The 18,563-nt window shown below is 40.2% G+C and overlaps 2 protein-coding genes across 3 annotated transcripts in view; both read right to left on the bottom strand.

The window, feature by feature from the left end:
* Window positions 1–18,563, bottom strand: part of impact (impact RWD domain protein) — a 31,879-nt gene that overhangs the window by 11,139 nt on the left and 2,177 nt on the right. For both annotated transcript variants that reach the window (XM_006790169.3, XM_087836667.1), the window contains exons 2-9: window positions 16,724–16,852; window positions 16,583–16,635; window positions 16,394–16,456; window positions 16,145–16,230; window positions 5,815–5,943; window positions 5,636–5,730; window positions 3,829–3,902; window positions 1,911–2,001 (exon numbers count right to left, since the gene is read on the bottom strand). In XM_006790169.3, the coding sequence (XP_006790232.2) occupies window positions 1,911–2,001; window positions 3,829–3,902; window positions 5,636–5,730; window positions 5,815–5,943; window positions 16,145–16,230; window positions 16,394–16,456; window positions 16,583–16,635; window positions 16,724–16,852 (720 nt within the window). The remainder of the gene's footprint in view (window positions 1–1,910; window positions 2,002–3,828; window positions 3,903–5,635; window positions 5,731–5,814; window positions 5,944–16,144; window positions 16,231–16,393; window positions 16,457–16,582; window positions 16,636–16,723; window positions 16,853–18,563) is intronic.
* On the bottom strand, window positions 11,305–15,281 carry LOC148096005 (uncharacterized). The gene has a single exon (XM_087836666.1). It carries the CDS (start codon window positions 14,737–14,739, stop codon window positions 12,418–12,420), a length of 2,322 nt encoding a protein of 773 aa, XP_087692792.1. The 5' UTR covers window positions 14,740–15,281; the 3' UTR covers window positions 11,305–12,417.

The raw sequence follows: 18,563 nt of genomic DNA, 5'->3' as shown, positions 1-18,563 counted from the left end.
TAAACGCTCACAGTATAAGGCACTTTGAATGGTAGGACTGAAAAGGTGTTAGAAAAAGTGCTATTAAAAGTATAAATGAAGTCATTTCAGTAAAAAATGGCAGGTGTGCTATAAGAAACTGCTACAGAATTTAAAATAAGGCCTAGCATTCAGTCTTATTGAGCATGCTAGTCTCTCTTGTTGGTATAAAAATGTTTATACCAACAAGAGAGACTAGCATGCTCAATAAGCTGTGACATTTCTATAATCCTTATTGTCCATTAAGCTGAAAGGCATTAAAAAAACATTATCATTAAAATTAGGAGCATCCTGTTTCAGAATGATGCTGAAAATTGTTACTTTGAGGATTCACGGCTATGATATATATGTCAGTGTGTCCTAAAAGCTCTCTGACAAAGTACAAACAGTACTGTTTATGATGCTAACCTCCATTATACCTCAAAATGCCTTATAATATAAAAATAAAGCTCTCTGCTTTCAGGAGTGCCGGCTTACTTGCTGTTATGAGAAGCAGAAATAGATGTAGAGCCTTCATTCATTAGGCTAATTTCACAGTTTAGGTTAAAGTCAAATATCCTGCGATGTCCCCAGTCTGCTAAGGAATCTACCATAATGCACTGACCAACTCGTTTACACATGCATTCACTGTTGATGGCTCTACTGCACGTCATTAACTAATCTCTCTGATGTGTGTTTTTTTTTTCTGTTTGTTGATCGCGGTCTCTCTGTGCTCCTCTTTGTTCTCTTCTCTTTCTCTCACCACCCAACTGGTCACTGCAGATGCCTTACCCACCTTCTGCCAGAGATCTCTGCCTGTTAAAAGGGAGTCTTTTTTTCCTCCACACCAATTTAAAGTGCCACTCGTACTGGATCGCTGGATCAGTCAGCTTCTCCTAGCAAGGTTGTAGCATTGTCTACCTTACAGTATAAGGTGTGTCGTGAAAATTAAGATTATGTTTTGGCACTATATAAATAAATCTGAAACAAAAAGAATCATAAAATACATTAAAATACCCTCAAACCACTTAATGACACCAAATCTGTCTTTATATTCAGAACACCTCACCCAAAAATGCCCCCATTGTTTACTGATACAGAGGATATAGGTTACAATACCAGGACCTTGGAACTGGAGAAGACAAATGTAACTCGACCGTGTTTTTTATTTATATTATTCGCACTTATCCCTTTCCCGCTGTGACATGTTATAATTTTCAACAAAAAGGCCTAATCTGTTTTGGTGGTGTGACATAAACTGTCAAAACTGTCACAACAGCTACCCTCATTAAGAGTAACTTATTTTGAATGCCAGTAAATACGAAAAAAGTGTCAAGTTTCCAATTTATGCTGCAAAATATGATATTAATAAGTGGTGGTTATCACCACTACCATACTATATGTCTACAAGTGCGTGCATTACATTTGAAAAACATTTAGGTTGATATTGTGGGAGTGTGCCTTACTGATAACAATCTTAATTGCAAAATCACAGTAGTTTCCATATTAAACTGTAAGGGGTAGCATGTAATTTTGACTGCTTGAATCATTAATGCCCATCAAGGGACTGGTGTTGGGTATTAGCTTCAGCTATATGCACGGCTATGTAGATCGGACACAACTGTCAGTGTCCTTTAGAAATAAACTAAATTATGCATACTGTGAAAATAAACAGGGCAGCACAGACTCCAATTAAGCAATGCAAAAGCCAAAGGAGAGCTCAAGGCAGCCAGCAGATTTAACAATGTCGCTGCCATTACTGGGCCGGACACTTTTGTGCATTCGGCTTTGGCTAACTGACTAGTTCTTTGGGGATTTTTACCTTTTTAACAAACATAACATGCAGTTTTGGTATGAAGCTGAAAGAGTTATCTATTGGACCAAAGCCGTCATTTTTTTAATTAAATAATAACCTGCAGTAAATGGAGCAATCTCCCCCCCGCGGCTGTCTCGCCGTCATCTTCACAGTCCTGCAGGAAGCTGTGCTTGTCCTCGCAGTAAATCCTACAACAGACAGAATCACAACAGCTTGGCTTTAGGCGGGAGAGCATTAAGACGTTGTGGTTAGTGTGACACTGTGACACTTAAAGCCTCTTCACCGGAACATTTTTTTCAGTGGTCTAAATGTCACAATATCCTCCCCGTGAGTAATGACCACCCAGGCAGCGCACCAACGACGCAACATCGACCTCATTAGACAACACTTTAAAAAAAAAAACACCACACATCTCACACACAGACAATGCCTGAGAAAACACAAACACACACTGAGAAAGGCCACACACACATACACACATCTTTTCACATTATGCACAGTAGTGTCAGGAGCCGTCATTTTCTCTGGTGCTTTTTTGACCTTTAATTGCAGCAATGAGCCCTTTGGGGAAGACAGATGAGCCTTGAATCTTTACTTATCTCATGTTCTTCACTGTGGGCGTAAACACATACAGACATATATACTTTATTTATATTAGATCCATTATATATTAAACTAAATAATGTATATTTATTTAATTTATTAGATTGAACCCCCTTTATTAGATGTTTCCTGTAGTGTCCTTTTAATCACAACTGATTCATTTCACATTTCTATACCCACACCTGGGATGTCTCGATTGAACTGACAAGTCATGCTACAGCTTTTAAGTTGGACCCTCACTTGCCATCCAAAAGCTTGAATTTTATTCTTTTCCCATTGAAGCTGTTTGGGTAATTGCCTTTTTGAATCAGCCAACCTTTCATAAGCTGCCATTCAATTGTCAGAGACAAATTTGCTTGATACAATTTTAAATTCAGTGATTGCAAGACGTGCAGGCCCTGAAATAGCAAAGCAGGTCCACGCTGTGGTACTCCGTCGTGACATTTTAGTTCAGATTAGTTTCAGCTAGTTTCCAGAATAGATTTTCCTGTTTCACTTTAGTTTTTATTGTTTGAAAATGTTTAATTTTAGTACAGTATTATCGTACGGATGCTGTGTGTGAGGAGAATCAGTGAAGATATTACAATAAACACACAGAAGGATTTGAAAGCAGTTGGCTCACAGTCATGTAGATATCTCAGTCTTAATGAACACATTCATGGATCATTAATCAGGCAAGTTGTAGTAAAATTTTGCTACCCAGCTAACAAATATTTAAACTAAGGCTTTTCTAAGTTCACAAAGTCATTTCATTTAGTTTTTTTCTTTCAAAAGGTTTGCTTTTATTTTGATTTAGTTCTATTTGTCTGTCTCATCATAAGCTCATCATAAGCTTGTTGCTGAATTTCCCAACATTTTTGTGGTCTTTCTCTATTTAGAAAATTCTTAATCACTATCTTCCTTGCACAGAAGGTGCTTTACTGTTACAATTGCTTTCTTTTACGCCTCTTATAGGAGTCCATATTGTGCTCCTGCTGTGATCAACTGCTAAGAAAAGCAGCAGTTTTTCATACTGTGGAATATAAAACTCACAGGGCAGTAGAAATGCTTTCTCTATAATGTCACTTCTAAGGTTCAGAGAAATTCATATTCAAGGCACGGTTTACATCACATCATCATTCTTTACATTTAGAGAAGGAGAAGTCTACAAATCACACTTCCAATCTTATCTCATCTACTGGAACACTTGAGACTTTGCAGTCTTTAGCACAGTGGTTCATTATTTTTCCAACCCACACTCAAACAGTAACTGCTTGTCTGCTACTACTTTAGTGTGAATGTGTTTGTCTATAATTACACCTTAGATGAAGAGGAAACCACACATTTTGAATAATCAGTGTAGAAATCCAAGTATTACAAAGGGTTTATACATTTTTTTAGCAACTATATAAGCGATATGTGACATTACTAACCTGTATGCGTAAATATTATGAGTGGCACTGGCAATCTTCTTGTTTTCGTACAGCTTCTCCAGGACCATTTTAACCTGTAACAAATAATGTGGGGAGTAATGAAATGTCACTCTCAGATGCATTTACACTGACTTTCGTGCTGAAGCGAGGCATCTCCTTTTCAGCACTGTGTTAGCTGCAACCTGCTTTTATGCTAAAATCCTGATTGAAGGCATACTAAAACAGCAGTGATGTCCAAAAGAAGGTCAGACTAAAAATGATGCTGTATTTGTGCAGATGACAACTTGTCAAGTCAACATGCTGTCTAACACTGCTGACTAATGCACAAAGCAGCATTAGTCAACTGTTTATGAAGCTAAATCACCTCATGTATTAATTAAAGAGACACTGAAAGGCTCAAAATAAAACTGAGGCTTGACTATAGTGTGACAAAAATTGGCTTTAAATTCATGCCTCCCCTGCCTGTTCCATTTTTGTAGTGCTGTCACCATCGTGTCACCTTCGAGTTAGTTACCAAATTTAGCCAGTTGGCTTCTGTGCTGGCAAAGGCTACAGCAACACTTCAGAAGTTACTCTAAAACAGTTAACACACTGTATGTAACAGACAGACGTAGCTTTCAGCTCTGAAAGATGACGGCATTGTGCCTTAAACCTGCACTCCCTTTAATGACCAGAAGGGGGCGAAGGGGGTCATTGCTTAAATTACCCATTTAATAGATGACCTCTGTAAATGCTGTCCGAATGAGTTAATTGCTAGTCTCAAGTCTTCTTAAATGCAACATTTCAGACATCACGGTCCACATTAGTCTAAAAATTTCAGATAAAGCAGAGTGTGCTTTAAGGCAGGGCTACCTTGAAAGTTACAAGCTGCCACCATATGAGTGTACAGTGTCCCTCAGTTACCCAGTCAAATCCACCGTCACTGGTCACATCCATTTCCATAACACCAAAATGCAAAGGGTGAAAGCAGCACAACAGGTTCACCAACGGGTGACTTCATTATGGATACTGTGGGTTGATTACTGATATATTCATATATATATATATATTTATACAGGTCAAATGACCCTAGAGGACACAACTGCAGATAATCACAGTACACAGAAACAGTAGAACAGCAGATTAGATTTGTGCAATAGTTACTGCAGACTGGGAACTCTGTTGACTCTGGGACTTCATTGGCTCTAGCGCTTTATATTGTGTGCAAGTGGTTTTATGGAGTCCTCAATGTTTTTTAATATCATATTTTCTCATATGCATCAACCGGGAGTCTCACTCCTGAATGCAATGACAATGAAAGCCTTTTTATTTTATGCCATTTAGTACTGACCAATTTAGAAGAAGAAAAAATAGGCTATACTGAAGTTGAAAAAAACTAATTACGTGCCCAATTTGTTTTTCTTTATATCTATAAATGAAATCAGTCACTTCCAGATCAGTATATAAAATTATGGAAATGATGTCCAGTTCTTCGTCTATTTGGTTTATGTCCTCTAAAGAGGACAGCTGTCTGCGTAAATATTTTTATACAAATGACAATTCACAGCAGGTGGAAGCTTTTAAGATAAGCTGGTATGTTACCAGAGACTCAGAGAGTGAGATTAGCATGCAGGAAGGCACCAGACAATGTTTCAGATATAAATTATCGCTCATCAAGTATTTCTGTTGAATTTTGTATGAATTGTTGATTGCAGAGAGGAGTCATCATTCATGAAAAAAAACGAGGCACAAAATTCAAACTGTACACTGTTGGAGCTCCATCTTTTTATGCATATCATTTTTTATTATGCTCATTTCCATGCTGTACCTGTCTGGGAGTCACCACAGGCGCCAAATGGGGCTGGAAGGTACTCCGTCGGTCTGTGATCGGGTTTCCATGTTTAATTGGAGGCAACTCCTCATCTACGAGATAAAATATTATCCGTACTAAGACAGAGACTGATTTTGTCAGAAGTGATGCCATCGTAGACTAAAATGTGCTTTTACCATTTGCCTGTTCCAGGAAGAGGTGCACATTTTCTGTATTCAGTCTGAGACTGCTGAGATCTGGAATGTCTTCATCATCATCATCGACATCCTTCTCAGCCGTCATGTTCACTTTTTCTGGTTCTTCCACTGAAGGAGGTAATATAAGAAATATTATGTCATGTTAATAAGAAAGTTGTTTTTTTTATGTCCCTGATGCCTGTAAAGGTCTTCACCGAGCTGTCTGTAGTCTCAGGGTGCCTGGCACTGAAATGACACCTACTGAGCAAATCATCGCCAAATTACCATCACATAACCTTAACATTGGCATGTGAATGCATGATAATGCTAATATAATCTTCAACCAGAATACTGTAAATGTGACTGAGTAAAGTGCCATCGATAAAACAGGAAGGATGTGACTGCAAATTAATTACAACACATCTGACAACATCTAATAAAAAAAGCCAATGTCGAGAGATCAAACACCAAAAGCCGATCTAAAGGTGCTGACATTAGCACCCTGTTGTTATGGAAACAAAGGTGTGCCATGTGTGAGGACAGCCTTCATCAGCTGATAATCTATGCACATATAGATCATGTCTTATCAACACAATCATAAATAAATGTGCCAAAATTAAATGCATGCATGACCTTCCCTCAGCTTTTGATCATAGCAAGCTGATATCATAGCAGTTAATAAAATCTGCTCTTTGAAAAGTCTGCCAGCATTAATATTTAAGTATCCTCCAACAAAAGTTGGGATTTTAGAGAATAAGCTTTGTTACCTGTCTATATTTTTGTAATTGTAAACAAATCCCATGAAAATATCAAACCAGCGACGCATTAATAACAACCATGGTGAGCCAGATGGGTTGTTAAGCAAAATCAATTGGAAAGCCTTTGGAAAAGGACATGCTCTTGTTAAAAATACTAGGAAAGATGTTTCTCTTCTTCCCCACCAATCTGATCAATAAACCATAAGATGTATCTATAAGAAGCATGTAGCTTTTAGGCCTGAAACATGTACAAATGCTTGAAACTTGTATTTATTATAAATGAGCTATATGACGCATCACCTCTAATTGCAAAAAGAAGAAGTCAGGCAGCACAATAAAGCTCCTCTTGGTCAGTTTTTCATAGATTCATTTGCCCGTTGCATCTGAATTTCAAACACCAAGGTGTCGGTGGCCAAAGCTGTCGTCCCAATGTACAGTGGCCATGTCTTTCTTTTATATACAGTCTATGCTTCAGACTCAGGTCATTCTCAAATGCACGATCGTGTCATCTAGTGTATGTGCAGCTGAATTCTCTGAGCACCGTGCTTATGTTTTTCACACACTGTGAATTTTCCATTAGCGTGAGAGCACCTACATGTAAAAATAAGCTGCAATCCAAGGACTTTCAAGCATTAGCAGTCAGTGCAGGTAACGATGTCGCTTATAGGTTCTTTATTCTTCAGCACACAGAACTGACAAAATAAAAACCATTAGGCAGATATTTATGTAGTTAGACCCGTTATCACTCTGTGATAATTAACTGTAAGCTGCACATGGAGATAAATACAGATTGTTGAATGGATAATAAACTGAACTAATTACTTAAAACATTAAAATACATGTCTATGGTACAAATCATCACAATTAATTATTTCTAAGCCTAATTAGCCTTAAGACTAAAATCATTACAAGCTTGTAATTATACATTTAAACTAATTTCAAAATTTGACTTGAAAATGTTCCTCCTGTTATTGATATAATGACCTACATCTTCCTGCAGTTATCCCTTTAAAGAGGTTAGTGGTAGTAAAGTAGCTGCTCTTGTTTGTTTTCTTTTACCACTCAGCTGATGCTAAACTCAGCAATGCCAAATAAGTCTGAACTTCTCTACTTTGTTTTTTTCCATCCACTAGATTTTATCTTAGAAGTTATTTTTAACTCAAAAAAACAATAGAACTCTGTGTGTTTGCTGGGCACTATTTTCAGCTGTGGATTAGCACATTTAGGTGTTCTTGAGTATTCTGTACGCATGAACTACTTAAAACAGACAGTGGAACATGTCACCAACTGCGATAGTGTGACTCACTCTAGTATTTGTAAGAGTATATCAGCTACAATTCATTTCCTTGGAGAAAATATGCAAATGCAAAATTGTCATAAAAAGCACGTACCTTTAAAGGGAACTAAAAAAAACAACCTTGTCAACAACAGGGGTCTGTGGCACAGAGGATTTGCTGCAGCAGGCTTGGCATACACAATGCTTTTTAGTAGAATTAATCCATCGTTGTTTGTGTGTGTGTGTGTGTGTGTGTGTGTGTGTGTGTGTGTGTGTGTGTGTGTCTTTTCCTAATAGGATTTGATAAGAAGGCAAATACAGACTTTAATATGTGTGTTTGTGTGTGTAGTAGAAGTATATTTTTCAGGGAAATAAAAGCTAACAAATCTTAGAGGACCAGAATAAAGAGAAGAAATGGCAAAGTTGAGCTGCTCATGGATCTAGCATGTTTTACACTAATAAAGGTTCACAATATTTATTCTATGCCTGCACACAGCACAAACAGGACAGAACCACACACACAAAATTACAAATCATTAAAATGTTCTATATTTAGATGAATAAATTCTGTTTTTCTACCTTTTTTCCTCCTGTGCGATCTAATGAATCCAAACTTCATCATCAGAAACAATATTCTGTCTGTACTTTTCATGTCTTTTCTCATGTTTACCCACTTTTCATTTCCTTTTCTGTGAAGTGTACATCTTCAGACTCATCATCCCCCTCTTCCTCTTGCACACAATGTCCCTGTCTTTTGAATGAATGAGCTGTCAATCCCGCTCCTGAGCTGAAGTGCTGTGACCAGTTATACTTATTACCACATGAATTGCAGAAGGGGGAATTATGACACGCAACAATGGGGAGGACAGTTAATATTTTTCAAGCTTGTTGCTCAAAAGAGACCGTCTGCCTCAATAATAGATGCTGCTCAGCGCTAGATAATCGAGACAGACAAGAAAGCCTCCTTCTGAAAGTCTGATTCGGTGTGACACTTGTAGAGAATCTTTAATTTGAGAACCTTTATGTCTTTTTACACTTCAAAAGACTCTGCCGGGGTAACCAAAGGTATTACACTGATATCGATCTCAATTCAGCGCAGTCACTCAGAGTCTTGAGGAGTTTTGAATGCCCCTACAGGCCTTTTCTGCTCATCTTATCACAGCTTTAGACCGCACTAGACAGATGTCTTAGGAACGGAGGAGTGTCCTAACAGAAAAGAAGAAGCATCAAGTGGGTAAGTGGGTTGATCCAATAACTGACCTGCTGGTAATCAGTGGTCTAGATCCCGCCCAATGTGTGGATTATCGTGTAAACAAGTCCTTGGAAAGACTGAAACTGACATTTTTCTAAACCCACTGCCAAAAAGTTTGTCCAAAGAAAAGGTCAAATGAACTGCCTCATTGACTGTCACCCACTTGCTCTAACCCCCACTATAAATAAATGCTATGAGAGACTCATCCTTGTTCGTATTAAGGCAGCCATCCCTGCTGACCTCGACTCACACCAGTTTGCATATCAAGAAAAATGATAAACATAGGATGCAGTCATCACAGCTCTCCACACAGCTCTTACACAGTTTGTGGGTTTTAACTCAGCTGTAAATATAGTTATCCCTCACAAACTAGTTCACAAACCTAAGCTTAGGCTGTTAGTAGTGCATGTGTTTACTGGACATCACTGGACATCTCTTATCCTGAACACTGGCACATCACAGGGGTGGGTTCTCAGCCCCCTCTTCTACTCGCTGTTCACTCCTGATTGCTCTCCCATTGACACATAAAATTTGATGATGATGAAAAAGCCTGCAGGGAGGAGGTCAGGCATCTCACACACTGATAATATCCCAATAATCTGGACTTAAACACAAGAAAGTGGACTTCTGAAACACACTGATCACTCTGCCCTTTGCCACACAAAGAAGAAATAGAGAGGTTAGCAAGCTTTAAGTTCCTTTATGTTTGCATCTCGGCTGACCTCACCGGGACCACAGACATCTCCCATCAGGTGGGGAAGGCCCAACAGAGGTTTTACTTCTTGGGGAAGTTAAAGCACGCTCACCTGACCTACTGTTGCACAGTGTGGTTCGTCAGCTGCATAGAAGAGAACAGAAAGGCTTTGCGACAGGTGGTGAGGGTGGCAGAATGTGTTATCGGTGCCACTCTACCCTCTCTCTGTGACACTGGTTGACTCCAAAGAAAAGCCTGTTTTTTACAATGTACCAGACCCAAACCAGACTTCACCTATTCTTCCCTCTGCTCTCTGGGAAGAGATTCAGATCAATCAGGACCAAAATCAGCACCTTAAAAAAACTCTTTCTTATTCAGTAAGAATAGACTGTCCTCTAATAACTGGAAATTTAGTTTTAAGCATGTTACTCGTATCTCTTGCACCGTGCAGTGTTATTCTGTATGTGCTACCTCACTGTGTTTATCATTATTTCTATTTATTTTATGTTTATACTACAGGCTGTTTGTCTTTTGTTGTCAAAGAGCTTTAGAGCCGCTGAGTGGTTTTTCATTGTTTTGTGAACAATGACAATAAAGATCTATTCTATTCTATTCTGTTCTAATTTATCAGTCGCAGCCACCACTTGACAAATTAATAACACAGTGAGCTACTTTCAGCTACTTTCACTTATTCATGTGGTGGCTCCACATGTTTGATTTGGCAGTTTGTACCCTTCCTGACATGACGTTTCCTGTGAATGTGTAAACCACTACACTATGTAGACAACTAGTCAATTAGATAACACAAAAAAGCCAAGAAAAAATAAGAAGTACAGTTCTGTCAAGGATAGATACATGCAAGGATAAAATAAGAAATTTAAGCTTAAAATGTGATATTTCAAAGTCAATTTATCCAACATGTCTCACCAAAAATAACCTACGCAACCCATATGCTGTAAAAAAAACAATAAATGATACAGCTTGTTTCGGTGAAGCAGCCCAGGAGGGTCATTTAACTCTATAATCCAGCACATGGAGTGTCGTTTTTACACCTTTAAACTTCATCAGTTTGTATATAGAGACTGTTAAGCCTCAGTCCTTTAATATGTATTCAGGAATCACGTGCAAGTTTACAGGAGACAGTGTATACACACAGACTGTAAATAAAAGATTGACATAGCCGCTGTAATGCCACCGGTGGGTAAGGCCCTAATTACACCGTCCTACAGACTGGCAGGTGACCCCTGTCCCCTCAACCAAATATTGGCCCCTGTCAACCAAAGCAATGACAAGGAGGCTTCTGGGGCAGCACCCTCTCATTTCCAGCAATAACTTGCCAACCAGTTAGAGCAGGGGTGTCAAACTCAAATACACAGTGGGCCAAAATTCAAAACTGGAACAAAGTCGCGGGCTAACATTAATATTTATTGAGAAAAAATCTTCCTCCAGTTATAAGAATGAATCTTTTCTTATGGACTCAAATAAGTTTTGCTGGAAAACTGAATATGGAACAAGCAAAGCTTAATACTAAACAATATATATATTAGCTGTATAATACCAGTAGGCCAGCTCTAATAGTAATTTGGTATGGCTTCGCGGGCCAAATGTAATTAGGCTGCGGGCCAAATTTGGCCTGCGGGCCAGAGTTTCACACCTATGACTTATGGCAAAGTTACAGTCTCAATGTTATTCTTTATTTTTTCTCAGTGTCTTCTTGAGGGACAGTATGTGTATATGTGTACGTGATATTAAATGAATGTTTAAGTGCAGGTTATTGTGCAGACTCAGCACAGAGCATCAAAGAGTTGATTTGTAGTGTGTCACATCAGTGTGGTGGCAGCTGTCCTGGCAGCCAACATCAAAATAGCGTTGTCAAAAATGACAATAGCGTTGGCATTTTTGTTATTTGTGTTTTGTAATCTTTATAAAAACCTAGAAAAAAACACCTCTTAATCTTTGGTATATGGCGAGGCGCTGTGGACATCCAAGTTTGTGATTGTGTAGATTTTTCAAATCAATACCATGGTTGCATCTACTGAAAATCTCTGTGAAGCTTAAATCTCAGTGACCTTGACTTCAAGGTCAGAGGTCAACTTTTCTGAAAATCGGAGGAGTTTCACATTTATAACACAGGTATGTCTACTAGGAGGTTGAAGGGTAGCACTATATATTTATAAACAATCAAAAACAACAATTTAGTTCCAATTTGTATGGAATTTATTTCTGTAAACATGGTGTTTTAGGTCGGATTAAAGGACTGATGTGATGGTAAGTTGTCCGCTGCTCTGCTTTGAATATTGGTAAGCTTTTTTTTTTTTTTTTAATTTTCACAAGAATTGCTAGTTCCCCTAGAGTTTTGGCCACCCCAGCAATCAGAAGATTCCCTATGAGCAAGCATTTAGCGACAGTGGGAAGGAAAAACTCCCTTTAAAAAGGAAGAAACCTTCGACAGAACCAGGCTCAGGAAGGGACAGCCATCTGCCGCGACTGGTTGGGGTGGGGGGAGTGAAAATTAAAAAAAAAAAAAAAAAAAGCCAAAGTGATAATTATTGGAGCAGCTTAATTAATATTTCCAGTGTAATTTGCTGTTAATATCCTTTTCCAACCCCAGTTTGTGTTTTTATCACTTTTGTCCAGGGTGGAAGATGCCATGCTGGAGATTGACTCTGTATGGTTTTTCAATGTTGATACTTGGGAACCTGTTGGAGAGGCCAGGGTTGAAAAAGGGATGCCGTAGAACCTGAGAGGGTGTTATCCGCTGGTGTGCATCCAAGGCCAACATCTCTTTAATTAGGCTGACAAATAAGCGTTGGCCATCTTCTGGTCCTCGTCTAAACATCATTATTTGTTCGAGGTCATCCAGACGCGTCAGTTTTATGTATCTTGTCTCCAAAGATTCATATCCTGTCTCGTATTTAAATTGTTGGGCGGTCTTAAATGTCCAGCGTTGTTGGTTGTAGTTGTAGTTGTCTTTTGTGAAATAGTCTTCAGTGTACACGCCAGGATCGAGAACATGATCTGGTGGCTGACCCTGAGTCTCTGTGATGAATTTCAAAACATCATAATATTTTTTTCCAGGGTAGAGTGGCACCCCTGTAACAAGCTCAACAGCCACCAGCCCCAGAGACCACATGTCACATGCTTCGTTATAAGGGAGGCCAAGCATAACCTCAGGTGCACTATAACCAACTGTCCCCACACGGTCACCAGGCATCACTGCAGACGCAGGACATGCGAGGCCAAAGTCTATAAGTCTGACTTTGACTGGAGACTCATAGCGATTTACAACCATGATGTTTCCAGGTTTGAGGTCAGCGTGCACTATTCCCAAAGAACCCAGGTGGGACAGAGCATTTGTGAGTTGACCTAAAATTGGCCTGACTTCGCTTATGGGGAGACGCCGGTTATTCGGGTCCCCTATGTAGTCCCACAGGCATTGATCTAGGAGTTCAAATTTCAGGCAAACTCGCTCTCTGTCAAGGAAAAAGCCGTTCCATTGAACAATGTTGGCGGCATCTGGATCCAACCTTCGCAGCTGCTCCAGGATGAAAATTTCCTTTTTTGCCTGTTGCAGAATATCAGTGCGGTTCTTGTTCACCTTAATAGCCACAGCTTGGTTGGTTTTGGTATCACGGCATTTGGCTACAATACCAAAGCCCCCTTCTCCGAGGAAAGCCTCTACCTTGTAGTGGTTTCCCAAAATGCTCCCTTTAACTATTTCAAGCTCATCTGAGCTGAAGGATGAGCTGGCTGATGTGTGGACGAATACTTGCTGAGAAAATTCAACCGAGTTTTGAAAACTACAGTTGATTTTCTCTGATCTCTTGCATTTCAAGTTTGAAGGGTGCTGAAAGACCACCGGGTTTTGTGGTCTTTCAGCACTCATGTCAATGCAAGGGGAACTCTTAGGGTTGAAAAAGGGATGCCGGAGAACCTCCGACGGTGTTATGCGCTGGTTTGCATCCAAGGCCAGCATCTGTTTAATTAAGCTTACAAACAAACGTTGGCCATTTTCAGGTCCTCTTCTAAACATCATTACTTGTTCGAGGTCATCGAGACGCGTCAGTTTTATGTATCTTGTCTCCAGGGACTCATGTCCTGTCTCGTATTTAAATTGTTGGTCAGTCTTAAATGTCCAGCGCTGTTGGTTGTCGTTGTCTTCAATGAAATAGTCTTCAGTGTACATGCCAGAGTCTAGAACATGATCTGGTGGCTGACCCTGAGTCTCTATGATGAATTTCAAAACATCATAGTCTTCATTTCCAGGGTAGAGTGGCACCCCTGTACCAAGCTCCACAGCCACCAGCCCCAGAGACCACATGTCACTTGCTTCATTGTAAGGAAGGCCAAGCATAACTTCAGGTGCACTATAACCAACCGTCCCCACACGGTCACCAGGCATCACTGCAGACGCGGGACATGCGAGGCCAAAGTCTATAAGTTTGACTTTGATGGGAGACTCATGGCGGTTTACAACCATGATGTTTCCAGGTTTGAGGTCAGCGTGCACTATTCCCACAGAACCCAGGTGGGACAGAGCATTTGTGAGCTGACCTAAAATTGGCCTGACTTCGCTTATGGGGAGACCCTGGTTTTTCCGGTCCCCTATATAGTCCCACAGGCATTGATCAAGGAGTTCGAACTTTAAGCAAACCCGCTCTCCGTCGTGGAAAAAGCCGTTCCATTTAACAATGTTGGCGGCATCTGGATCCAACCTTCTCAGCTGCTCCAGGATGAAAAGTTCCAGTTTTGCCTGTTGCAGAATATCAGGGTCGCTCTTGTTGACTTTAATAGCCACAGCTCGGTTGGTCATGGTATCACGACATTTGGCTACAATACCAAAGCCCCCTTCTCCAAGGAAAGCCTCTACCTTGTAGTGGTTTCCCAAAATACTCCCTTTAACTATTCCAAGCTCATTTGAGCGGAAGGATGGGTTAGCTGACATAGTGAAATGTGTCGGCTTGGTCAGTGAATTGCTAAGTAACGCGAAATTCTCTCAAAACTCTCCAAAAGGGTTTGCTTACTGTCAGGTCAAGGTCCGTTGAGCAGCAAAGTTTAACAGAGCAAAGCTCCTATTTAAGGGTTTTGTCTCTCAGCAAGATGATGACATCACAAGGGATCAAAGGCATTCTACTTTGGATCAAAGGCATTCTATTTTTGATCAATGGCATTCTATTTTTTCAGTTGAAACACTGAAAAAAAATAGTGTTTCAACAGGGCAGGCTGGCGCCCTGTGGGAGGCAGAGGTGATAAGGTAAGGATGCAGAGGATAAGAAAAGATCTTATCTGTCAGCTCATCAGCGAGCAGCCGCAGAATCACAGCTGCAGCTTGGCAGGGGATGGAGAGTGAAGACAAAATCAGCAATGACTTAAGGCAGGGGTGTCAAACTCAAATACACAGTGGACCAAAATTCAAAACTGGAACAAAGTCGCGGGCTAACATTAATATTTATTGAAAAAAAATCTTCCTCCAGATATAAGAATGAATCTTTTCTTATGGACTCAAATAAGTTTTGCTGGAAAACTGAATATGGAACAAGCAAAGCTTAATACTAAACAATATATATATTAGCTGTATAATACCAGTAGGCCAGCTCTAATAGTAATTTGGTATGGCTTCGCGGGCCAAATGTAATTAGGCTGCGGGCCAAATTTGGCCTACGGGCCAGAGTTTGACACCTATGAGTTAGAGAATGCACATTGCTCTCTGTAATTGCCAGCAGGTCAAGAGGCTTGTGTGACTGAGGCCTTAGTGGTTATTTTACTTTGTTGTATTTTGCTTGTTTGTTTTTTTCTAACATATGTGAACACAGTTTAATGATATGTTAGCACTGGTGAGTTATTAGCTGAAGCTAAAGCCTTCTCAAACTTGGGTGTCGCCGTCACCCGCTCACCCAGCAGGGTGACAACAATACCCCAGTGTTTTACAGCTAAGCGATACAAACTAAACCAAAACAACACATACTCACAGAAAGACACTATAAACTGAACAGCTGACTCCTTAGTATCTTTTAGTAAAACCAGACAAGAACGTGAAGAAATCCCTGTAACCTAAAGTGGCCACACCCTTAATTCTGCACAACTTAACATAGTTCCCATGGATGAATTATATAAAAACTAACCAAAGTGCATTTACTATCAAGGTGGAAATTATTTACTTTTTGTACCAGGGTGTAAATATAATTATTTTGAGAGTTTGAGACTAAAATGTCTACAGTTACAACTATGAATTCAACGAAGCACTTCTGGAGAGGTCAAGACTGAGGTGGTCTGTCAGGTGTTATTCCGAGTCATTAAAAATGGCCACAAAGTGTGACCTCAAGTGGAAATTTCCTTTTTTCACACCTCACCTGTTTCTGAGTTCTGGGACTTCTCAACGAGGAAATCTCTAACTTTTTCTACCCACAGGTAGAGGATGCTCTCCCCCGCGTGCTCCCTATAAAAATGAAATATTTTTATGTGAGGGTGGGTCAAATAAGAGGCATGCAAACTACAGTGATATTAAACCATGGAAAACAATGACAATGAAAGCTTTTGATGTGGCTAATATCCCTCTACGGTATCTCTTCATGAAGTCAAAAATTATGAAAGGCACTCACACATAGATGTCTTCTAGGCTGTTTGCCAATTTGGCCCTCTCAGGGCCTCGCAACCACACTGCACTACAACAGCCGAGAACAAACACAGGGTTATTGAGTAGGAGTAGGAGTGGGCCGTTGAGTGGGATGCTGTTCTTTCAAATCATCAGATCTCCTCCATATTAAATTTGAAAGGCAAATCAGACTTACTTGATCTGGTATATGGGCGGAGCTGCGCTTGGATAATCAGGTGGGAGAATTATCTGATCAATAAAGGGGAAAAAAATCAGAACAGCATTACAAACAAAAATGCATGACGGACACTTGTGACTAATATGCAATTTTCTGCACCTGCAAACACGCTGTCAGTTTTGGCTCCTCCAAGTCGGCGGATATTTTAATGCAAAATATCCTGGATGCTTCATCAATCACACACCATTCATCACCATAGATAGAAGACAAAGCCTCAACCTCTTCAATCTAAGAGAGAACAAAGAACAACAAAGCAATTAGATTAATCATATCAGACTCGGTGGTGATTGTTTGGACCATGGATGCACAGAAAGCTTCACTCACTTTATTTAATCCGTGTGTAACCGACATTTAATTTGATTCACAGAGGTACTTCATAAAAGCATTAACTACCCCTTGAGTAGAGGCAGTAAAGTGTTTAAATACCTGGGGTCAACCTTCCAAAGCAACAGACAGTGCACAGGGGAGGTGAAGCACAGAGTGCAGGCAGGGTGGAGTGGGTGGAGATGAGTGTGGTCTTGGTACTGACAAAAAGACAGGAGGCTGTGTCAGACATGCTAGCTGAAGATGCCAAAATTAGATGAGTACATGAGCACCTCAGGTCAAACAGTTTGGAGACAAACTAAGAGAGGAAAGGCTGAGATGGTTTTTGACATGTGCAGAGGAGGGATAGTGCATATACTGGACAAAAGATGCTGAAGATGGAGCTGCCAGGCAGGAGAAAAGAGAAAGACCTCAGAGAAGGTTCAAGGATGTTGTGAATGAGGTCATACAGAGAGTTGGCATTACAGAAAATGATGATAGGGATAGGGTGAGATGGAAGGAGATGATCTGCTGTGGCGACCCCTAACGGAGAAGCCGAAGGAGGAGAAGTTTGTTTTTCGTTTTTGGAAATGGTAAATGGCCTGTATTTGTATAGCGCTTTTACTAGTCCCCCCAAAGCGCTTTACACACCCAGTCATCCACCCATTCACACACACATTCACACACTGGTGGAGGCAAGCTACAGTTGTAGCCACAGCTGCCCTGGGGCAGACTGACAGAAGCGAGGCTGCCATATCGCGCCATTGACCGATATGGCCAACACCAGTAGGCGGTAGGTGAAGTGTCTTGCCCAAGGATACAACTGTCCGAGACTGTCCGAGCCGGGGCTCGAACCGGCAACCTTCCGATTACAAGGCGAACTCCCAACTCTTGAGCCACGATCGCCCATATCCTTAATATCCTTAATCGTTTTGTCTCCAAGATGGTAAGATGGTAAGAGAAATGCCATGCTTGCATCTGTACATTATGTTTATTGAAAGATCTAGGAAACAGTTAATTTAACATAAAGGCTGTAAGTAAGGATGATAAAAAATACCCACCTAGTTTGCAGATATGAACTTTTTGCTAAAATGGGCTGAATGCTGCTGCTGACTTTCACTTTCACATAATCTTCACAGACTTTGTAGATAAATAAAAAACAGTCTATCTGCAACATGATGAAAGACTTTCAGCTATTTCTATAAAACGTTACATTTTATAATACTGGCACTTTATTTTCTTGTGCAAGGTTTGATAAGAGTGGAAATACTTCCACAAAAGCACTAACTCTGTTGTTAATAGGAAATGGCAGAACAAATACATCACACCCCTTTCACTTCCTGATAAAATTGCCCAAATAGCTCTTTCCCTACCTATCTGACTACCACTACTTCATTAATCACTGTGGTGGAACTTATCAAGTGAAAGGGGCAAAGATGAAGTGTATTTAATAAGAATATTCAAATTAATGTTTTTGTTTTTACACTCTTCTGGACCTTGGGACCTGGAGCAGCTCCTCAGCTTGGCCTCGGCCATAAATTAGCTGTTGCAGCTCTCATGCCACTCTGCGTACGTCAGTTTCTTTTTGACAGGCAAAGAAGACTTGAACATCAGAGGGGCAGAGCTGTATGTCTGA

The sequence above is a fragment of the Neolamprologus brichardi genome, chromosome 23, assembly GCF_056152115.1.
Source record: "Neolamprologus brichardi isolate AB-2024 chromosome 23, ASM5615211v1, whole genome shotgun sequence".
Classification (NCBI taxonomy): Eukaryota; Metazoa; Chordata; class Actinopteri; order Cichliformes; family Cichlidae; genus Neolamprologus; species Neolamprologus brichardi.
Note: the sequence above shows the minus strand (reverse complement) of the source record. Positions and strands in the feature narration are given on the sequence as shown.

Coding starts and splice junctions, on each gene's coding strand:
- LOC148096005 (XM_087836666.1), bottom strand. CDS start 14,739: ATGTCAGCTAACCCATCCTTCCGCTCAAATGAGCTTGGAATAGTTAAA.